The 21,838-nt window shown below is 40.0% G+C and overlaps 1 protein-coding gene across 1 annotated transcript; it reads left to right on the top strand.

Annotated features, from left to right (window-relative positions):
• Positions 1-1,852: 1,852 nt before the first annotated feature.
• LOC309675510 (protein BTG1-like) lies at positions 1,853-3,134 on the top strand. The gene is made up of 2 exons (XM_082487841.1): positions 1,853-2,037; positions 2,151-3,134. Exons 1-2 carry the CDS (start codon positions 1,920-1,922, stop codon positions 2,501-2,503), a joined length of 471 nt encoding a protein of 156 aa, XP_082343967.1. The 5' UTR covers positions 1,853-1,919; the 3' UTR covers positions 2,504-3,134.
• Positions 3,135-21,838: the final 18,704 nt, after the last annotated feature.

Here is a 21,838-nt window from a genome sequence, read left to right as displayed (position 1 = left end):
TAATCTCTAAACAGCAGTAAAACTGGATCTAATTTTTAAAGGTCTGCAGACAAGGCTTTTTCCTCCTCTTAACTCCCTGGGTATGGTTTTTGCAGCTGGTGAACTAGAGGTGATGTCAGGTTCTTAAAGCTGACAAGCAAGAAAGGGGAAAAGGATTAAGATGTGCAGTTGGGAAAACAAAGATATTATTTAGTTTCCTCAAAGGTGAGGTCTCTCTGAAGAGCTTCTCTGGCATATGGCAGGCCTTGGAGAAAAATAAAGGAGCAGTTAGCTCTATTTTAACAAAGGAGAATATAAAGTCTTAGAACCGAACTAACTGTGTCAAGAAATCAATATACTTTTTTTTTTTTTCTCTAGAGTGGGTTTAAGACATATAACCAGTGAAGTGAGAGGATGTATTTAAATAAGACAAGGAGGGGAAAAAAAATGGTTGGGGCATTGCGTGAACTTCTGAAAGAAGACCGCTTTTGGGAAGCGTGTTCAGTTACAGCTGCAGGTAGTTCTGGTGATAAAGTCCTGACCTTAGTCTTTGAACCAGAGAGAAAGCTTTTTGTGAACTCGGAATCCTGGCTATACCGAACACAGCCGCTCTTTAAAAGCTTTAAAATAGCTGAAGAATCTTGTCACTGTGCTGAGGGTGGGGAGGTCACAGCTGTGTCAGCATCTGTATCACTGACCTTGTTGTGAAACTCAGCTGACACTTGGCAGCAGTGTGGAGGAAGCGAGCCTGTTGGTTTAGGGACAGAACTATTGGTTTGGAGCTCTGGGGCAAACTGCCGTGCCAGGACAACTGTCGTCAAGACAAAACTTTTATTGTAAAGAGATGAATTGTGGTTATTCCTCCAACTCGATGTAGTGACGATGCTAACGAGTCATCAGCAAAGTTCCTTGTCTCAAACAAGCCATGTACTTTATTCATCAGAATAAAGTTTCAAAAAGTTTGTGCTGGCACAGACTGTTCAACCCAGCGTTTCCACAGCTCAAACCTTTCTGCCCCACAGGAGTGCCGCTCGTGTTCCCTTGGTGGTACCCGCTGTGTGACCTGTGGGGCGCTTGGGCAGCACGCGTACTGCTCGGTTTGTGCTCCTCATGTAAGCATGAGGCTTGTACTTATTTCTAACAACAAAAATCTTTCCGGGCTGGTACCACGCTTAAAAGATGCAATGCAGTCCTCTAATACAGACCAAAGAGGTGTCCTTTGGCTGTAGGACATCTTGCAACAAATTTAACCCAGTGGTTCGTGCACTGGGCAGAACTCGGTTTACCCAGTTCCTCCACCCGTTTCCGAGTGTGCCGAATTCCCAAACGCTTGCAGGTCAACAGGCTTTCGGAAGAAAACCGATGCTGTCTGGGCCCCCTCTTTTCCTGAAGATGACCCGTGGTTTCATGCCTCGCTCGTCCTGAAAGCTGTTTTTGTGCGCGGCTCAACGGGGAGGGGGATGTCCTCGCAGCCTCTCCGCTGCTTTGCCGTGTGGGAGCGCCTTGGCCCTGGGGCCGCCTGTCTGGAAGCAGATGGCGAGGTTTCACAGGTCTCGCCCGTGCTGCGGAGCGGGAAGGGGAGGCATGGCCGAGGCACCCGCCATGTCCGCTGGGGGCGCCGTTCCTCACGGAGGGAGGCCCTCGGCGGGCCCCGCCCCTCCGCCAACAAAACAAACACGGCCCGGCCCGTCCGGCCGCCCAATGGCCGTCCGCCGTCGCCGAGCTCGCCCCGCCCCGCGCCCGCTGGCGCCAATGGGGTGTCGGTCTACCCGCCTCTGCGGGGGGGCGGGGTGGGGCGCCGCCGTGTGACGTAGTTGCTGCGCGGCGCTGCTATTGGCCGGAGGCGCGGGGGGCCGGGGCGGGGTGGCGCGGCGGCGCTGGCAGCGGGCCGGGGCGGCGGCGGCGGCGGCGGCGGGAGGTACGCGCCGGCCGGGGCGGCCATGAGGACCGAGATCTCCACGGCGGCGGCGTTCGTCACCCGCCTCCTGCGGGCCGCCGGCGGTATCGGCGAGGAGCAGCTGCGGTGCTTCCGGGAGTGCCTCCAGGAGGCGCTGCGCGGTGAGCGGGGCGGCGGGGGGGGTCCCCTCCCCTTCCCGGTCCGGCCCGGCTGGAGCGCAGCCTCGGCGGGGCTGTGGGGCCGCGGTAAAGCTCCTCTTTGTTCCCTCCCGTAGAGCACTACAAGCACCACTGGTTCCCCCTGGTGCCCTCCAAGGGTTCCGGGTACCGCTGCATTAGGATCAACCATAAGATGGACCCCTTGATAGGAAAGGCGGCGGGGATGATTGGACTGAGCCACGAGAGACTCTTCCAGCTCTTACCCAGCGAATTAACTCTTTGGGTCGACCCTTTCGAAGTGTCCTATCGCATAGGTGAAGATGGGTCCATCTGTGTCCTTTACGAAAGTCCCCAGCCTGGTGGGAAGGCGACCAAACCGCTGGAGAGCAGGGCCAGCTGCAAGGAGGAGTGGAGAATTGGCAGATCCAGCCCTTCCAAGAATTACAGCATGATGACAGTTTCTAGTTAAAAATTGCTGATCCTTGTACAATGATGTATGTATCCCAATCTCGTAGTAAACTTAGATGTAACTGAGATTTTTGAATTTTAATTTTTTTTTTATTTTTTACCCTATAGTCATTAAAGGTGTAGTAGTACTGCCAAGATCTCTGTGGCCAAGGGCTAAGGTATAAAGCAGTTCTTTACACTGCATGTTACTTTCTGGATCGTGTACTGTAAATGCACTGTACAGTCAGTTGATTCTTTTACACATTTATATTTTCAAAGAAGTTTTGGCTGTTTGTAATAAAAAGCAATATTGTAGCACTCTTTATGATGGATTTTAGTCAAGATTAGCACTTGCTAAAACATTCCTGAATTTGCAGAGCAATAACAGGAAGGGGGGTGGGGAAACAGATCTAACAACTGCACATAAATCTTTCCAGTGACTTGTCTGCACAGACTTCTCTCAGGGTCATTCAAGTTTGGCTGCGAGGCACAAATCACAAAAATAACTCTTATTTTTCCTTTTTCAAAGCATGCATTTATTTGAGGGCTGGATTTCATCATGCACCAACACTTTGACAAAAAAAATTGGGGAATTACTTTGTCTTGTTATTTCTAGTTATTGGAGTTGAACAATAAAGACTTGCTCAAACTGCTTTTGTGTTTTGGGGTTTTTGTTTGTGTGTGTCCATTGCCGCCTCCTCCTGGCTTTTACATTGCTCTCAAAGCTCTCTAGCTATTTGTAATGATCACAGATAACTTCACATTTAGAAAGGTGTAGCTCTGCAAAATGCTTAGTTTCAGTAAAGCTTGCAGGCTGTGTGTCTGAGGAAAGATGAATAGTCTGTATAGAGCTCGTGGTTTTTGTTTGTAGTTGTTGTTTTTTTGTTGTTTTTTTTTTTTTTGTGTGCTGTGTCAAACTGAATGGTAGCAGAAGTACTCTTCTAACATTTGATCTATTGCAAAAAAAATGCATTGGGAAATGGAGTTTGTCTTTAAAACTAACCATCTAGGAAGCCAGAGCGAAGCACTGATCATCAATACCGTGTCACTACCTTGCCTTTTCTGGAAGGTAAGAAACTGCTGTTTCTGACGTTGAGGTCTTTCTTGTTTTGTCAGCTTCTCGAACACCACTTGGGTACAAGTTTAGTAAAAGCATCAAATACAGTGAATTTGATGTAATAACAAAACTTTGTGTTGCTGGTTTATGTGGAGACTCTCAGTATTGATGTTCCAGTAAAGGATTCAATTTACAGATACTGTTTTCTATTCTAAGAAGCAGGGGTCTGTAATCTAGCCATAGAAGACTGCATGGTGTCTAGCATTGTTCATGCACAGTTGAATGCTTAATGAAAGAGAGCTTTGTCTAGTGTAAATATGTCAGCGAAAAAAAAATATCTTGCACTGTGTCAATAACATGGTAAAACATACAGCGAAGGAAGGGACAAGTCTAAGCAAACTGGGAAGGGCAGAACTCCAGCTAGCATAGAGTTTGGTTTTTTTTTTTTTTTTTTTCTTTGCGTTGGAAAAAGCTGTGGCTTACTTGCTGTCTGCTTTACTATCTTGAAGGTGGGCTTGTCTAGTAGTATTTGTTTAATCTGAATAAAATGCATACTGCGATTTTCTTGGTAATTAAACCTGTGTTTAATGATTATGTTTAATGATTGTCTGTTTCTGGTCTATCACTCCAATAAATAAGTTTCTGGGTTACTCTAACAGATGGGTGTTAAAGGTTTTGTGCAAACTAACCTTTTTATTATCCAAGATTGAAAATCTGTTCATGTTTTATTCTCTTAGGAAGATAGTAATGTGTTGGGTTTTTTTTTCTCTGATAGAATTACCTGCACTGAATATTTATTTCCTTAGGACCTCTAAGGGACATATCTGACACTTTTGTCAGTAATTGAACAGAATAACTTTAAATCTGCTAGGGGTGAGATGCCCTCTTTGATTAAATTTCATTTAAAAGCTAATCGGCCATGCTACACATTATATTAACAGCATACCTGAAAAGATGTCATATGAAGTTCTTAATTTAACAGTGGATTTTACATAGCAGTAAAGTGGAATTAAAGATGACTTAGGACATGGGGTATGACTTCCAGTTAGTGGGTGTGGTTTGACATACGGGTAAGAAGCAGGCTACAGCAGGTTTTTCAGATGTTTTCTTTCTTACCTGGTGTCTCTGTGTAAGAGTAGAGCCTGGATTAATCCCAGCCATGGTGAATTCTGTTGCTGCTTGTTTATTAATTCTACAGTATCCAGTACTTTATTTCATATATTGTATAATATCTTGTGTCAAGTATCCTATGCTCCTGCAACTTTGATGCTTACCACTGAACGGGACATTTTTGTTAGCGTTATTGAAGTTCTATTTCATATACTTAAGCTTCAGGCATAGAGTTGAAGCTGCTTTGCAGACAAGCAGGTGGAAGGGACTGGGGAGCTTGAAGAAAACCCACTGAAGCAAATACTTCTGAAAGTAAATACACTGTAATATGTCTGTGACATCTAGAACTACATTCCATTGCTTTAAAAAGAAAAAGTCAAAGACCTACTACCAGTACAAAGGCTGTTCTGAGGGAACAAAGCCCTTGGTCATAAGCCAGCAAGGCTGTTATTTGGAGGAAGTAGATAAAATTAACTTTGCATTTTCCCTGAAAGGTGGTAAGAGTTTCCCTTGTTTGCTGTAATGGCAGAACGCAAAACTTGATCCTATTTAAAATTATGTACTTGTCACACAAGACTGACTGCATTTGGTGAGTCATGATGTAGAACAGAATGGTTTGGATTCTATAGGCCGAATTATTGCATGCCAGCCTCCTTGAAGAAGTAAAAACACGTCGAGGGAAGGGTATATTTGTTCTCATGCCTGTTTGTATGAGGATGGGTTAACTGTTGGATAAGTAAAGCTGAAGGTAGAAAAATAGGTAGAGGAAAAAATACACATTTGCCTATTTCTCTAAAATGTTGCCTTGCTGAGAAGACCTTTGTCTTTCTGAGTTGTAAAATCCAAATGAGACAGAAGGTCCCGTTAGTGTATATAGTCTGACCACTTATGTACTGCATTTCCTATATATCACACCCTGACATTATTTCCAATTAAAGAATACAGAGGTGTCTAGATTTGATCTGAAAACTTCAAGAGATAAGGGTACTGTCTGTATTTGTTTCAGATTCTATTATGTTTAGTGTTAGGTAGGTTCACATAGGAAACTTGGTATGGTTTTTAAGTTTAATTTCTAAATGTTGGTGTCCTTCTTTCTTTATCCTTAAGATGAAAGAGCCTTTTAGTATGGCCTCTTGTATGGACTTTATACTGCAATCAAATTAAGTCTGTTTTTTATTTAAAGGATTAAAAAGATTAAGTGTTTTAAGTCTGAACGTAAATAATTTTCTTTTAATTAGGAATTACATATATGCTTTTTGCAAACACTCATTCCACTTTTTAATATGTGCATGAGAATGTGCTCTCAATAATGAGAGCAGTGAACCAACTGGTCTGGATCACACCGTTCTCACCATTATTTGCTATTCCACCAGCACTGACAGTACTGTGATTTTTTTTCACTTCACTGAGAACAATGTAAAATTACTTCAGATCTAGTACTGACATAATTGCTAAATATGAGGTCTTTTACTTAACTAATTTTTAATTCACTTAATGCATTCTTCACTGTGTTTTTATTTTGCTTAGAATGCCGTGTGTTTTAGGTGCTTTATAAAAGTCTAAATAGTATTACTGCAATTACACAAAGGACAAAACCTGAGTTTAACAGGATAGCTCTTCTATAAAACCATGTTGACTAGCATTAACGATACTGTTCTTTTAATTATACTTCTTATTATGAAATGAGTTAATACTTCATTAATTAACCTCCTTTTTATATTTAATCCATGATTAAAAGTATTCTAACTCCAGCAATTTTCAGTTGTTACTTTTTTTATATTGGGACACCTACTCTGGAGTGATTTTCTAGGTATTCTGACATGCATCGGAAATAGACATTGGGGTCCTGCAGATAGCTTAAGGCAGTTCTCTTGGGCATTTTTCTAGACCTTGTGGTTATGTTTCTCATTATGAAATTCTAAAAATTATCTTGATTGTATCTGTTTTAGTCATAAATGTATTGGAAGTATTTCATTATCCTCATGTAGTACAAAGTTACCTGCATTATCAAATATGCATAGGTGATATTTACTGAACACATACAGCTTTTTGCTTTACTTTAGCAATTTTACCATCTTCATCTTTTTAGTACTAGAATTCATTTATATGCTGATGTATCTTAAAAGGTCATTGTTTTTGTGTTGCTGTTTTAACCATGGGTATTCCTTTCTTGATTTTAGCTTCCTTCAGATTTTCTACTTCACAATAATCTATGCATGCTGCCTTTTTTCTGTTTTACTTTTTTTTTTTTTTCTTACTTGTATAATAAGGAATGTGACTCAGAACTTTGATCTCATCTTAATTTCTGCCTTATCTTGTATCGGTGTAGCATTGCATCAGTAATCAGTTTGGCTTTATGTGATTCCTCCAGGCTGATGTGTGTTTCCGCAGCAGAGTGGGAGGACTTGTATTGTTGGGTTGACAGAGGCATTCTGGTTCTTCAGTAATAAGGTTGCTACTTTTTACTGCTACCATACTTGCTTTTTATGCATTATTTTTCCTTGTGGTGCCAGAATCGATCTTGGTAACTTTTATGCTATAAAAGCAGTAGGCCCATCTATTTTCATAGTTTTTTTTCCTGGGAACGGAATTTATTCTAGTAATAACAAGTGATATTTTGCTTTCCATTATAAGGCTACGTAAAATTTTCATTGAGAAGTAAACTACTGATTTTAGCTTGTAATTTGGGTAACTTGTGGGAGGGCAATATATTTTAATTGAAATGGAATTGCATGAAAGAATCCTTCATCTGCTTGGGAGAGTCACTTTGCCCTGTGAGATTCAGCTGCCCCTTGATTGCTGTCAGTATAATGAATAGATATCTAAAAAGTGCCAGGAAGCAATGAGAATGCGAATTAAATTGTGATTTGTGACAAACTTGGCTTTATCATTATTTCAAACTATTTGCCCCCAGATTATTGATAGTAGTAATTGCATAGCCTCATTAGCAGAAGAAGCTATATAGTATTGGTTATTCTCCCCAGTGGTTCTTAAAAATCCAAAGAAACAAAAACTGTAAAAGAAGAGAAGACAAACATCCGTTCAGTTAAATTAAACAGCAAATCAGTCTTGAGTCGCTGAAAGAGAGAAGTGCAAATATCTCTCCTGATAAAATAATTCTACTGTGCTTTAATTGGAAGAAGAAAAATTATATCACAAAATGGTTCTATAATGTTTCAAGCAAACCTCTTGTGCTAAATAAATACTCATCCTAGAAAAATAAGTTTGTAATCCTGGAGATATGCCAAGCATGGAAGTTCATCTTTGAAAGGGAACACATTTTTAAAAGAAAAATGCATGTATAAAAGTATAAATACAGTCTTTGTAGATGCTGTGATGCAGCAGGTTCAAATATGAACTTTCTAGAGCATAAGCTCTTATAAATTTTATTTGTAGTTCAGTAGTAACAAGTACAATCAACTTCATAAAGCAATTTTTACTATAGAGTTTTCGTGGCTGCAGTATGATGTTTGGGACAGTGCTGCATACAGCCCAGTCATGCAAATTGTTGTTAAATCGATCATTGAACACAGCTGACACTAGTGACTTTGGTCTCAGATGACTGGTATTACTTCTGTGTACCATTCCCAGGATTGTCTGCTACACCACTGAAGAATGAACAAGCACCCAAGAAAACTGAGGAAAAAGGTAATTTGTACCAGAAAATACTACTTAAACTGTCTGCTGAGCTGCAGTTGTTTCATTAGTTCTAGGTAGTTGGAAGAGAATGCTTCACAGAAGGACAGAGGTCATATCCTTGGACTACTAAACTTACTTCATTTTGCACTGAGTGCCAGCATGGAACTCACTTTCTCCCACTGGGGCTTTGAGGAGGAAAGGAACTTGCCTGCTGTTTATAAATATTTATGGCTATTCTCAAATAATAAGCAATTACAGTATTTGCTTTACTTTGCATGCTGCATATGGTGAGTAAAATACTAATGAGTATTCTTACTGTAAAACATCTTTACATGCAATTTTATTTTAATAAGTATGCATATTTATAATATGAATAGGCAATTGACACTTTGCACTAGTCCCCCACATATGATTTATACAGCATCGTTAGTATCAGAACAGTGTTATGCGAATGTTTCTGTAGCAAATGTGCAACCTGAGAGTTAGATTTGTGTAAAGGCACATGTAGGAGTGATGGAAAACAAAATAAATTATACTGGTTTACACTTTTATATATTCTTGGAACGGATTGCAACAAAAGCTGACCCCTTAGACTTGCCCTCTCTTACTCTGTGAGTTGGGATTATTGTGTTGTTAGGAAGACAGTGTATTTCTTAGGTTGCAGGAGTGAAAACAGAATTCTACTAACATATATGATGACATAATATTTTATTTAGTTCTCAAAATAACTTATTATTCATCCAGATCTTTTATTCTGGGAAGTATGGTGTTTTTTTCTGGTTATACTGGAGGTTGTCGAATGCATATCTCACTTGACTGCGCATTAAATGTTGGTGCAAGGGCTTTGGCAAAAGCTTTTTCTTCTGGGGGTGAAAAAAGATGTACAAATGTGTTGGGAGAGGGTTGTCTCGTTCTTTTTACCCCACAATATGATGGGCTGATACTGAAACCAAATGCATTGAATATTTTGATGTGGATTGTGAACGATTTTTTTTTTTTTTTCAAGTGGTTGAAGTATGCATGCAAAGACCTCAGAAATAATTAAATATGTACTTGAGTTTAGTAGTAGTGCTGAACATTTTATGTGGAATTAGGTATTTTGATGGATGGAGGGTTTGCTGAACAAAATTAATTCAGAATCATGAACAGTAGTATTTATGGAACACTTGATTTTATCATTAGTCTTTTCACTAAATGGTGTTTATCTGATGTCACTAACAGGTTTCAGATTTTTTTTTTTTTTTTTTTTCAATGACTCAATGCCACATGTTTTAAGTAAGAGAAAGTTGTTGCTTCTGTAGAAGTCAGTAGAATTACTCCTGTGTATAACACGTAAAGCTTTTTGGCTCAGACCTCGATGACCATTTTGAGCACTTGCACTGTGCTGCTTTTTAGCTGGGATCCCAAGTAGGCTGTGTCTGTCTCAGTTTATGTGACTAGAAATTGGAAGAAAAGCACACACAAGACAACTTCTTGTTGCTCTCTCCACCTCCCTTCTTACCTTTGTGTGGTTTCTCTTCAAATAATATTCTTCAAATAATCTTTCCCTATTAAATTTGCTAATTTGCTAAACCTTTGTATTGACAGGAAATGAAAAGAGATTAATGCTTGTTTATTGGCAGACACCATGTCTTGACAACGAACGTAAGAATTGGAATAGTAACCAGCACTGGGTTAAAAAGGGAAGATTAATCCAGAGCTTTTCTGAGGCATTTTTTCCCAGCCTATTAGAGTTCTTTTGGTTTTGAACCAGATTGGCAAGTGTAACGCTATATTTCCTATACTGCAATCTACCTTTTGTATTCTGTTCTTACTGGCAATAGTATTTTAAATGACCTGGAAGTTACTTTTGCAAAGAGAATTATCTGTTCCAGTATCAGTTCACAAGGATCCATAGTTGAGAATATTGAGATTTGGTATTAGCTTTGTTAACTAAAGAAGGGGGGCAACAATTATGCTTTTGAAAAAAGTTACCTATAACATATTCAGCATATCAAACAGCATCCTAAAAAACCATATACATTTTTTTTCTATACCTTCTGCTAATATGTTTTAGCACACTTGCGTTTTTTACAGCAGTTGTTTCCTTTGATGATAATTCTGTGCTCAGAAATACTGAAGTATTTTGGCATAGCAGTGCTGGGTTATTGTTCTTCTAGTAATATATCTCCTGGTGTGGTTCATTGCCTGTAAGCTAATTATATTTAACATGCTGCTGTGATAAACTGCATATTATTTCCACTGCTTCAGACACCTAACTAAAAAAATTAAGCTGGAATTCCATTTTCAGCAGCAGCATCTAAGCTTTATGTCTGTATCTACAGCTAGTTTTATTCTTACTTAAAACTACCAGTGAATTAGTAGGCCTAAAATATATCCTTTGGTCTCTTTCCCAGTAAGTCTCTTCCATTTCAGCTGTCTCCTGTTTCATGCTTAGTTTCCAATTTTTAACCTTTTTTCCACAAGTATGTGCTGAAGACTTTAATTGGCATTTGATTATCTTTTTGTGTAAAATTCATTGAGTTAGTTTATCTCTCCTATCACACCAAAATTTGTAAGTGCTGTTTTCGTATCTGAATTCATGTGGCTGTAATCAAGCTGTTTTCTGGGTTTTCCACTGTTGTTCTTTCCTAAGTGTGTCCCATCAGCGATGGCTCTTATCTTGTCCCATCAGCATTTTTCAGTAGTTGTTGAATATTTTCCCTGTTGCAGAGGAATGAGAGGTCTCTCACCTAGAGAGATGGTGTTTGTTCTATACAACATGTAAAGGGTTACCACTTACAGGCTATAGTCCTATGTTCTGACATATTTTGCTGTGCCCCAGGAAAATGGAGGAACTACAAAACTTGTATGCAAAATCTACGGGTAATTGCCCCTTTTATATGGAGACAAAGACACCTTACTTTTTAATGATTAACAGTCTTGGGGGATTTTTTTTTCCTTACCTTCATGCTTTACTTGCACAGCTATTGTTTGCATCTTTGTTTCTACTTTTTGGAAGAGGGACTGTTTTTAATATTTTCATGTAATGCACCTGGTGCCTTTGTGGATGTCTCCATATGAAAACAAATAAAGCAGTATGTCAATGTTCTTTCTCCCACCTATTATATAAACTCCCCATTCATATAAAAGCATTCCTGTGTGTTTGTTTTAATTTAAATGACTTATCAGTAACACTTCTTTTACTTTAGACTTCATGTTTGGAATGATTACTTTAGGAAATTGGTGGCAGAAGAACGGTTACTTTTGGTAAAGGCAAATGTTTGTTAGAATCAGAGTCTAGTTCTTAATTTTTGCCAGAGTTAAAATACCTGTGAAATCAAATGGGTATTTTAAGTTGGCAGTAATAAGAAAGAGTGGGCCTGAAAATTTGATAGCAAGATAGGAAGATTAACTTGTTATGGTGCATCATGGTCTAAAAGAACAGTATGATGCTTGTGAAAGTTTGCTGTCACTTCACGTTACTCCTAGTGTATATGTGGACATGCCTGTCTTTTTAAGATCTTGTGAGTATCCTCAGTATCTTGTAAAGTTTATCTATGTACACAGATTAAAAAATAAAGCCACACTATGTTGTCCTAGAGTGCGATAAAGCAAGAATACTCAAGCAGACAGGAAAATATATCTCATTAAGTACAGCATCTCTGTTTATGAAATCAAGCATTCACTTCTAAAATCTACTGTTAGAGGAAATTCCTGACAGATCAATCTATATAGGTGTATGTCTGTCTTTTTTTTTTTTTTTTCCCCAGTTAGCTCTTTGCTCTGTCATTGTGTTCCAATCATCTCTTGTTTCTGTACAGTGATAACGCATAAGCAGGGTTACTTGGTATTCAACTGAAACATGGTGTGGTTGATATTGCAAAGTATTCCCTACAGAAAGCGCCAAATGTGGCAAAATGATGCTTGTAGGCAGATGGTGGGGGAGAGAGCTAGAGTGATAGGGAATAAAAGTGACCAGGAAATTCAAACTCTCCTCAGAACTCAAAAGGGCCCTTTGTGACCTGGAAGGAATATGTTTGGGGGGGAAGGGTAAAAAAAGCTTTGAGGGCAAGATCCACGTTTGTCCTTTTACTTCGAATGATCATAGAGTAATCCTTACACAAGGATCTTCTAAGAAAGCACTTTTACACCTCTCAGAGATTCTGGCTTTTCCAAGAAGGTTAATATACGTGTAGCTTGTATAGCTATAGAGAGTACAGATTAGGCAGTGTTCCTTTTTTGAATAATTGCTGTGAGCAACTTCTGGCAAGTCAGATTTTGGCAGGTAATATAGGGTATTCCCGAAATGGCATTTTTCCCTTTGAATCAATGTAGATAGAGTCTCATGTAAAGCCTCTTTACACAATTGTGTTTAATAGTGTAGTGCCCTTGAGAAAGAGTCATGGTATGATTTTCACACCATAACAAACGATGTTCTAGGGCTAATATCTGAAACACAATTTGCATGCAAAAAACAACAGTTCAGGCCTTTGATATTCTGCACATTTCTTGTTTTATTTGCTTGTCTTCCATTCTTTGTATGCTTATTCCTATTTTAAGTTTTTCCTTTTGTTTGTTTACATCTACTTTTAAGCTCTTCCTGTGCATGTAAGGTATCCCATCTGAGCATAAACATTGAAATAGTGGCCTGACTTTCAAGTGAACGCAGAGCCTTCTGATCAGCATGGGAACTGGAACCGATCAGCCCTTTGAAAATGAATTACATCAGTCTTCTCTAAAGGAAGTATGGAATTATGAAGTCCAGGTAGTTTAAGTAACCGGAGTGACCCACGTTCGTTAAAATACTTTCTGCAATCAAGATAATGGAATAACGACAGGGTCATTATAGCTTTAACGTTGGCAAAACCAGACCATTTGTTTGGAAAGTATATTAACTTTAGACCAGTATCGTGGGGGAACATGAGGCCAACAGACCACACCAGGATAGGGAAAAGAGTTATGCATAGGAACCCTTGGCAAGTATGGAAACCTGTGCTTAAATCACGTAACAGCAATAAAGGTAATGACCAGTTGTTTGGAAGGGTAGAAGAGGGACAGTCTGCGGGCAGGAAGAGACATGATGGATTTGGTTGTGGGTACACTTGTGCCTGGCCTTGTACCACACCTGCTCTGCTTTTCTTCCTCGGGTATCATAAGACTGCATCTCTTAACGCTGTGCCCTGCTGGGGTGCTGTGCTGTCCCCCCGGCGCCTGGCCAGCCTGCCTTGGCAGAGCAGCCACTCTGCCTTGCTCCATGGCCGCTGCAGCGGGCAGGGACAAGGACATGAGACAGCAGCAGAGGTCCAAACGTGGCTTCTCACAGCTGTATCTCATCAGGCTTATCTACCGGCAGCACAGCTGTGCTGGGTCAGAGCTGCACCTAAACTTCTGGGGCACTGGGGAGGGTTACAGAGAAAGATGGATGGAGATTGGTCAGAGCTGTTACAGCTGGTCGATGCACCCAGGGCCCTGAGCGCAGTTTATCTGTAAGAGCAGATAAGCAAGAGGGGACGCTTTAAGAATATATGTAATTATTTGGGAGTTTTGTGTTTTGTTTGGGGGTCTCGTTTTGTTTGTTTGGGGTCTTTTTGTTGTACTTTTTTTTTTTTAGATGAATGTTGTAAGAATACTGGGACTGCAAAGTCAGTCCCTCAGAAGTTAGCTCATGTCAACATTAATATTACAAGTGTACATTAGCAGAAGTTTAGAGTTTTAAAATTTATTTTCTTTTATCTCATTGAGTCTAAAAAGGCAGCAAAACATTGATCCTTAACTTCAGGGTGACCCGTTATCCCATACAGTTTTCCACTAAATTCCCCATGATTGTTCAGTGAATAAAATGTTCAACCTTTAGTGAGATAAACTAGCATATTTTAAGTAATCTTCTTTCAGAAGTTTTTTTAAAATTAACTTTTTAAACAAAAAAGAACAGCAAAAATCTCCATCAAAACACTTCTGTTTGAAACAAATATTCCCATGGAATATCTGATCGGAAACATCAGCTAAACTACAAGAAGTTTCAGCTAAATTATAAGAAACTTAAAACTAAATAATGGGAAGCCTTTGAGCAATCTCTTCAGCCATGTCTGTCTCTATTAATGAACAGAAGCTAGAAAGTAGATTTAGAGCTGCTCCTTTTAATAAATTATCTAGGATCTCCAGTCATCTGAGAAGTGCGTGCAAATATTTTTCCTGCTGCTATGCTATACAGTGCAAAAGGAAAAAAAAAACAACCAAACAATCAATCCTGTAGATCTGCTGTGTGAGGTATGGGAGATGTAAAGGGGGAGGGGGGAAGGAGAGGGAAGTATTGAACTATGTGTAGACACCTGATAGTATCTCCTCAAACTAGCAGGTGAGGCTGTTTTCCATCATGTCTAATTGGCAATGCTCTAAACCTCTCTGACTGTGTGACTAAGTATTAATATTGATCAATTGGGTTCTTGCAGAAGAGCAATTTAGATTTGTATCACCAGTGCTGCTTTTCATATGCACCCAGAAGTCAAGTAGATCAAGCAATTATGTGAACGGCATTTAACTTCCTTTTTGCAGTGCAGAGTGAGAAAATGGAAAAACAGTAGCTCATTTTGTTTATCAAAAATATACCTGCCTTGTAATCAGTAGTTTTACGATTTACCAGTCTCTTTGTCTCTCTCAGTCTCTGTCTGATATTGATAGATTTGCTTTGTAAAACATGCTGCTCCCGGAGCCTTATGAACTGTATCATTTAAAAAAAAAAAAAAAAAAAAAACAAACCACAACAACCCAACAAACGTTTGTGTCCATTACTTTTCCTGCTTTTGTCAGATTATCTCATCTTTCCAGATACTTATTTCTAGCTGAGAGAAAAATATTATAATTTAAATTATTTTTGGTCTCTCTTCTATCTTTGTTTTGTGTTGGGTAGCAGGATTGTTCTAATAGATTTTATAATTATGTTTCTAGTAGCTACAAGTATATCTTTTGTCATTGATCTTTAATTGTAATTAAATGTCTATCTCCAGGTATGATTTTTTTAAATATCTTTTAAATATCTTTTTTTTTTTTTGCACTCTAGTTTATTATTACAGATTCATAAATAGGTTCAAAACTAGCCATCAAGTAGAACATCAAGGCGTATTTTTGGAATCTCTCCATTCATGTCACATGGATTTGTACCTTCCAAGGTGCCAAGCCTTGTGTTAGAATGGGCTTCACTGCTCTTTGGTCCAAGGGTACTGAAGGAGCTGGCGGAAGTGCTCACCAGGCCACTCTGCATCATTTATGAACAGTCCTGGATAACCGGGGAGGTCCCAGCTGACTGGAGGTTGGCAAATGTGACACCCATCCATAAGAAGGGCCGGAAGGAGAATCCAGGGAACTACAGGCCAGTCAGTCTGACATCGGTGCCTGGGAAGGTCATGGAGCAGATCATCCTCAGTGCCATCACACGGCACATGCAAGAGAACAGGGTGATCAGGCCCAGTCAGCATGGGTTTGTGAAAGGCAGGTCATGCCTGTCAAACCTGATCTCCTTCTATGACAAGGTGACCCACTTAGTGGACGAGGGAAAAGCTGTGGATGTTATCCACCTGGATTTTTGCAAGGCTTTTGACACCGTTTCCCATAGCATTCTCCTGGAGAAACTGGCTGCTCATGGCCTGGACAGGTGTACTCTTCGCTGGGTAAAAAACTGGCTGGATGGCCGTATCCAGAGAGTGGTGGTAAATGGAGTTAAATCCAGTTGGTGTCCGGTCACAAGTGGTGTCCCCCAGGGATCGGTGCTGGGGCCCGTTCTCTTTAATATCTTTATCAATGATCTGGATGAGGGGATCGAATGCACCCTCAGTAAGTTCGCAGACGACACTAAACTAGGGGGGCGTGTTGATCTGCTTGAGGGTAGATTGGCTCTGCAGAGGGATCTGGACAGGCTGGACAGATGGGCTGAGGCCAATGGTATGAGGTTCAACAAGGCCAAGTGTCGGGTCCTGCACTTGGGTCACAACAACCCCATGCAGCGCTACAGACTGGGGGCGGAGTGGCTCGAAAGCTGCCTGGCAGAAAAGGACCTGGGGGTGTTGGTGGACAGCCGGCTGAGCATGAGCCAGCAGTGTGCCCAGGCAGCCAAGAAGGCCAACACCATCCTGGCCTGCATCAGGAATAGTGTGGTGAGCCGGACTAGGGAAGTAATCATCCCCCTGTACTCGGCACTGGTGAGGCCTCACCTCGAGTACTGTGTTCAGTTTTGGGCCCCTCACTACAAGAAGGACATTGAGGTGTTGGAGCGTGTCCAGAGAAGGGCTACAAAGCTGGTGAAGGGTCTGGAGGACAAACCTTATGAGGAAGGACTGAGGGATCTGGGGTTGTTTAGCCTGGAGAAGAGGAGGCTGAGGGGAGACCTTATCGTTCTCTACAACTACCTGAAAGGAGGTTTTAGAGAGATGGGAGCTGACCTCTTCTCCCTGGCGACAAGTGATAGGACAAGAGGAAACTGGTTCAAGTTATGTCAGGGCAGGTTTAGATTGGATATTAAGAAGCATTTTTTCACTAAAAGGGTTATTAAACATTGGAATAGGCTGCCCAGAGAGGTGGTGGATTCACCATCCCTGGAGGTGTTTAAGAAAAGGGTAGATGAGGTGCTTAGGGACATGGTTTAGGAGTGGTGGTGTTTTTATCAGGGTAGGTTAATGGTTGGACTTGATGATCTTAAAGGTCCCTTCCAACCTCACTAATTCTATGATTCTATGATTCTATTGCTGTTCTAAGAACTGTAGAATTTGAGCTAGAATTTGTGCTTGCTCAGTCATATTAAATCTAATTCTTCAAAAAGCTTGACTTGAGAGACATAGAACATTTCTATATTCTGGTATATTTATTTTTCTGTCGCTGTTAGGAATATTTTTTCATTTCCAAGAAACTGGATTTTTTTTTTCCCAAGAAATCTATTTGAAAGGTGTGGTGTATATATACTCATCATTCACGTTTATGCTTTTGTTCCATGTGAGATGCTTTCATAAAGATTTTTATTGCAATGGATATTGTTTTACATTTGGGTTTGGCAAACATTCAATCAGGAAGCTCTCATAATTACTTGTTAAATATCCACTTCATTCCACCTTAAGAGAATTGTAGATCGTCACCTTTGAAATAGCTGTTTTAAATCAATAAAGCATATTTTGTGATGGGCTTTATCAATGATACTCTGATAATGCACATCAACTCTCTTAACGTGAGGAAATCTAGCAGTAAAGGCATGGCAGAAATCTAATACATGGTTTTACTTCTGGGGGAGGAAAAAACCAAACAAACCAAACAAGCGGTAAGGGCCAGCTCGTGGACTACTCAATGAATGATACAGTTCTCTCTCCCAAAACATTACTTTGGTGATATGCTCTCTGCTGATTTTTTTTCAGAGCACACCCAGAAATATCTGTTCGTTCTGTGCTTTTTCTTCTTCCCTTGAAAGGGCCCCCACACGTTCATCGTGCTGGGAGGTTCTGCAGCACTGCTACAAGTACAGTTTCATAATCAGCTTAATCTGGTCTGAGAATGACCTAGCAACAAAATGGCTAATCCTGCATTCCCCACCGGTTTTGGTTTTGTTCCCATTCCTCCTTTAATGATGGTTGGAGGACTATCGTGGCCATGCAATGTGTCATACTTGTTTGCTGAGTCAACTAAAGAATGTGCAGGGGGGGGGGGGGGAGGAGAAGGAAAAAATCCCACCTGACCATTTGCTCGATGAATAATCTCCTTTTAATGTATGCATTACATTACATGCATGTAAACATGCTAAGGGCAATGCGAATAGAGGGCACAGGAATTTATGGCCAGATTTGAAAAGGAGAATAAGATTGGCCATTTGAGATAAAATGATATTTATATTAGCTTCTCTGCTTGTGAAACTGTGTGATGTCTGTTCTTACGTATTGGAGATGACAGATAATTTCAGGTTTAAAATTTGAGAAAATGTCTCTTGAAAAATACAGGATCTGTGTATTGATTTCAATTGTGATGGCTCCAGTAAACTGGGTTCTTAAAAGTAGTTGGCCCAGGGAGCATTAATTTTGCATGCTGCTATTTGAATTCAGAGTTCACTCCAAAATTATCAGCGCTGCAGTCAATAAAATGTGGTATGTATGAATTTAAGGAGTTATGATTTTTGAAGTATTTGGTAGCTGTGTCGGGAACATAAATATGCATTTATCATTAAGTGTACAAAAGAAACTGCTGCTCGGTCCTTCTGTACCATCCCCAGGTATTTTGTTAGGGAGTTTGGTGTTTCTGGGTATAAATTGGAATGTAATGTGTGACCAGTTGAACATCAACTTAACTGAAAATGTTTCAAGGTTTTTCAGAAGTGTATTGCCAAACGATGGCAGTTTAGCTGAAAGACCCAGATTAATACATGTTCTCTTTGCTATTTAAGGATGGTCACACAGGGCTTGTGTAAAAAGAAGTTTAAGATGTGCTCTCCTTTAACCATTAACAGGTCCGAGGGCTGAACACAGGGCTACAGTATGTTCGTGATACCAGACAATAAGGTCTTCTCCCAGGGGCAGTTATATGTTGCAAGAGGGTGTTTGATCGTAAGTGAATAGTATAACATTAACAGCAAAGTATCTGCAATAAGAAGTGTTAGCCTGTCCTGAATGCAGCAAAAAATACCGCTCCTACGTGACCTCTGACCAGGCTACTGAGTCTGCTCTGGTAGTTTGCTTTCACCTCTTTATGTAAAGAGCATTTTGGTTTCCAGTTGCTGGTATGTCATTTAATACAAGGCCAGACCTAAAAGCGCTTTATCCCTTCATCTTTCCTTCCTTGCCCACAGGATTAAAGGCTGTAAGAACAGACTTTAAGGAGGTGCTTAGATGGGTTGGTCTTATTCCATTCTGCTTTAATACCCTGTCAAAGCTACTAGGATTTCACCATAACATTCTGCTTTAAAGACCACCTACAGTTTCTAACTAGATCTTCTTTTCCATATTTTTTTTTTTTCTCCCTGGTCCTAAAAATTCACTGCAATGCTGTCTGTTGTTTGGTTGGTTTTGGGTCATGCCTCCCCCCCATTCCTCCCCAGGTAATTAGTTGTATTTTTTTCTCAATAAACATTCAGGACTCCTGTGCATGGAAGACAGCATTTAATGATCTTGTTTATCTGTAAAAATATTGTCAGTCCTGGTAATTCTTTGGAGTTACATATACTGCATAGAGAAGTTGTTATTTATGCTCTGTGTCTGTAACTTCATTTCCTCCCTTGGATTGTATGTAGCAATTAAACCTTTTAGTAGCTATAATGTCTGTTTATTCATGTCTGTGATTATTGATGGTTGGTAGGTTTGTGCAAGCTCTTGTCTGTTAACGAAGTATATGTGGCTTTATCTTGATTGACCTTAAGTCACCTTTCTGAACCCATTGACTTGCTTAGTTTCTACCATACTTTATTGTGGTTCAAAGTACTACGTAGGCTTTCTTAAAGAGCCATCAAATGACACAATCCAGTCCTATTCTAATCTTTTTTCCTTTGATGGGTCAGTATTTCTCAGTTAGTCTGAGATGGTGAAATGACAGTTAGAGCATGAGACTTCCTGCATTTCTAGTGTGTGTATGAAATTAGATAGGTAAACCACGGATTCAAGGAAAAAAAACTACGGCATGGAACAGTGATATCATCCTGATAACCTAAGGAAAACCTTTAAAATTTTAATGGAGTGCGAGTTACACAAGTATACTCCATTTCTGATGGTCTGAGTATTACAAAAATTTATAAAACTGTCAGTCTTAATTAAACATGGTAGTGGCATCTACTGAAAACTGAAAATGGTGCAGTAGTTTAAGAAGAATAGTAATAGCATTTGTAGTACTGTCGTGTTCATTCAATATTCTTGGGCTCACTGCCTTGAATTTGTGATTTTTTTTTTTTTTTTTTTTTTAAACCTAATTTCTCCAGGCAGACATTTCTAGGTCCCAGGGTAGGATCTTTTGTGTCATGCTTACTCTTTTCATAAAGAACAAAATATTCTCTCTTTTAGAGAAGCCTTTCATTTTGGGAACCTGGAGAACAAAGTTGTAGCTATTATCATGAAAATAGTTCTCATAAGTTTACAAGACCTTTGTGTTATTGGCACGCAATTTTATCATGAGTCTTGAGTAAGGCTATTTTTTCCTCAGACTTGGATTTAATGAACTTTTTACAGCCATCACTTGCCTGATTTCCCCAAAGTAAGCGATCTGTTTTTACTATTTCAGTCTCATTCCCTGGTAAACTTACAAGCTGTAAAAGATGGCATATGTGAGAGTCCAGCATTGGTAGCTCTGGGGCACGCCTGGGAAAAGGACACAGCAAAGGTTTAGAGTTGAAGCTGGGAGGGGAATCATGTTTTGGTGGGCTTTGGCAGAGTAATAATCTGTATAGCAGCTGTGACCCAGGGGAGCTGGGGTGAATAAACCGAACGTGTGAACTCAGTTTATATCATAGTTTAAATGCCATCTTAAAACAAGCAAAAACTACAGATATGGAATGATAGAAGACAGGGTGGGAAGAAATTTTATATTAGTTAATGTATTGGTGTCTGTTTTCTTCATGTAAAGAGACGGGATGGCTATTTTCTCTTCTCTTTTTTTAGTTGCAAATCTCTGACAATAGCTTTATGTGTCAGTATTTTACTAGCTTATTCTTAATGTCATATGATCTGCTATCTTGGGCCCCTTCATCTTTTATTTAAGAATATCTGCACAGTTAGGTATAACATACCTACTGATTTAAAATCTATAGATTATTTACCTTTTTTTACTCCCCAACACTGAAGAGTCCCAAGAAACAGGAACTGTGACATACAGCATAGCCACCTGGTGCAGTTACAAGACCTGGAGAAACAGAAACGTATTTTGGGTCTGTTGTGCTCTCCTGACTCCTTCACGTGACATCAACAAAGAAATGGTGAGGGCATGAAGTGTGAGCTGTGGAACTGAAAGTAGCATTACCCTACGTGTTCCTGATGCGGTTTTAAACTAGCTTATTTACATACTAAAATATCATAGCATACCTGGTCGTCTGCTGAGATCCTCAGATGGAATTTGAAGGTCGCTGTGCTAGCAGCCCTCCAGGTAGCTAATTAAAACCAATCCAGGTATATCTACACAAGCTGTAGTTACACCACAAGACATAGCCACATTGGTGGAATCCCAGTTAAGCAACACTTCAGCATCATTAATGGCCCAAAAGCTTACAACGTTTCAGTTCAAGCACGCTGTAGATAACACTTGAAATGAGTAATATTTAAAAACTGATAACGTAGAGAGAAATAATTCGTTAACAGGCTTTTGATCCCCCTGTTTTCCAAGTCTTAACCGGTGTGTTTTCAGAACACCCCTGCGGCATGCCCAGGTGGCAGTTCTGCACCATGGAATGCTGGAGGAGCGGGAAGAGGGGCAGTGACCTGCCAGAGAGGGCTATGTTGAAACTCGGGGTGCTTTCAGTGTGTTTGCCCTGGCGCTTAGAAACCTACACTTTATTTTTTCCTCTGTAGACGTATGTTTTTCAGAAGTATGAAAGAATAGAAAATGAATCAACTTGCTATACTAGAGTTC

The sequence above is a fragment of the Vanellus vanellus genome, assembly GCF_965231255.1.
Source record: "Vanellus vanellus genome assembly, chromosome: 9".
NCBI classification, from domain to species: Eukaryota; Metazoa; Chordata; class Aves; order Charadriiformes; family Charadriidae; genus Vanellus; species Vanellus vanellus.
The sequence above is the reverse complement of the archived record's forward strand: the minus strand, read 5'-3'. Positions and strand labels throughout refer to the sequence as shown.

What these genes read in the sequence shown, in the direction of transcription:
- LOC309675510 (XM_082487841.1), top strand. Translation starts at nt 1,920, where the DNA reads ATGAGGACCGAGATCTCCACGGCGGCGGCGTTCGTCACCCGCCTCCTG. An exon ending in CCTCCAGGAGGCGCTGCGCG is followed by an intron (nt 2,038 to 2,150) that starts GTGAGCGGGGCG and finishes TCCCTCCCGTAG; the next exon opens with AGCACTACAAGCACCACTGG.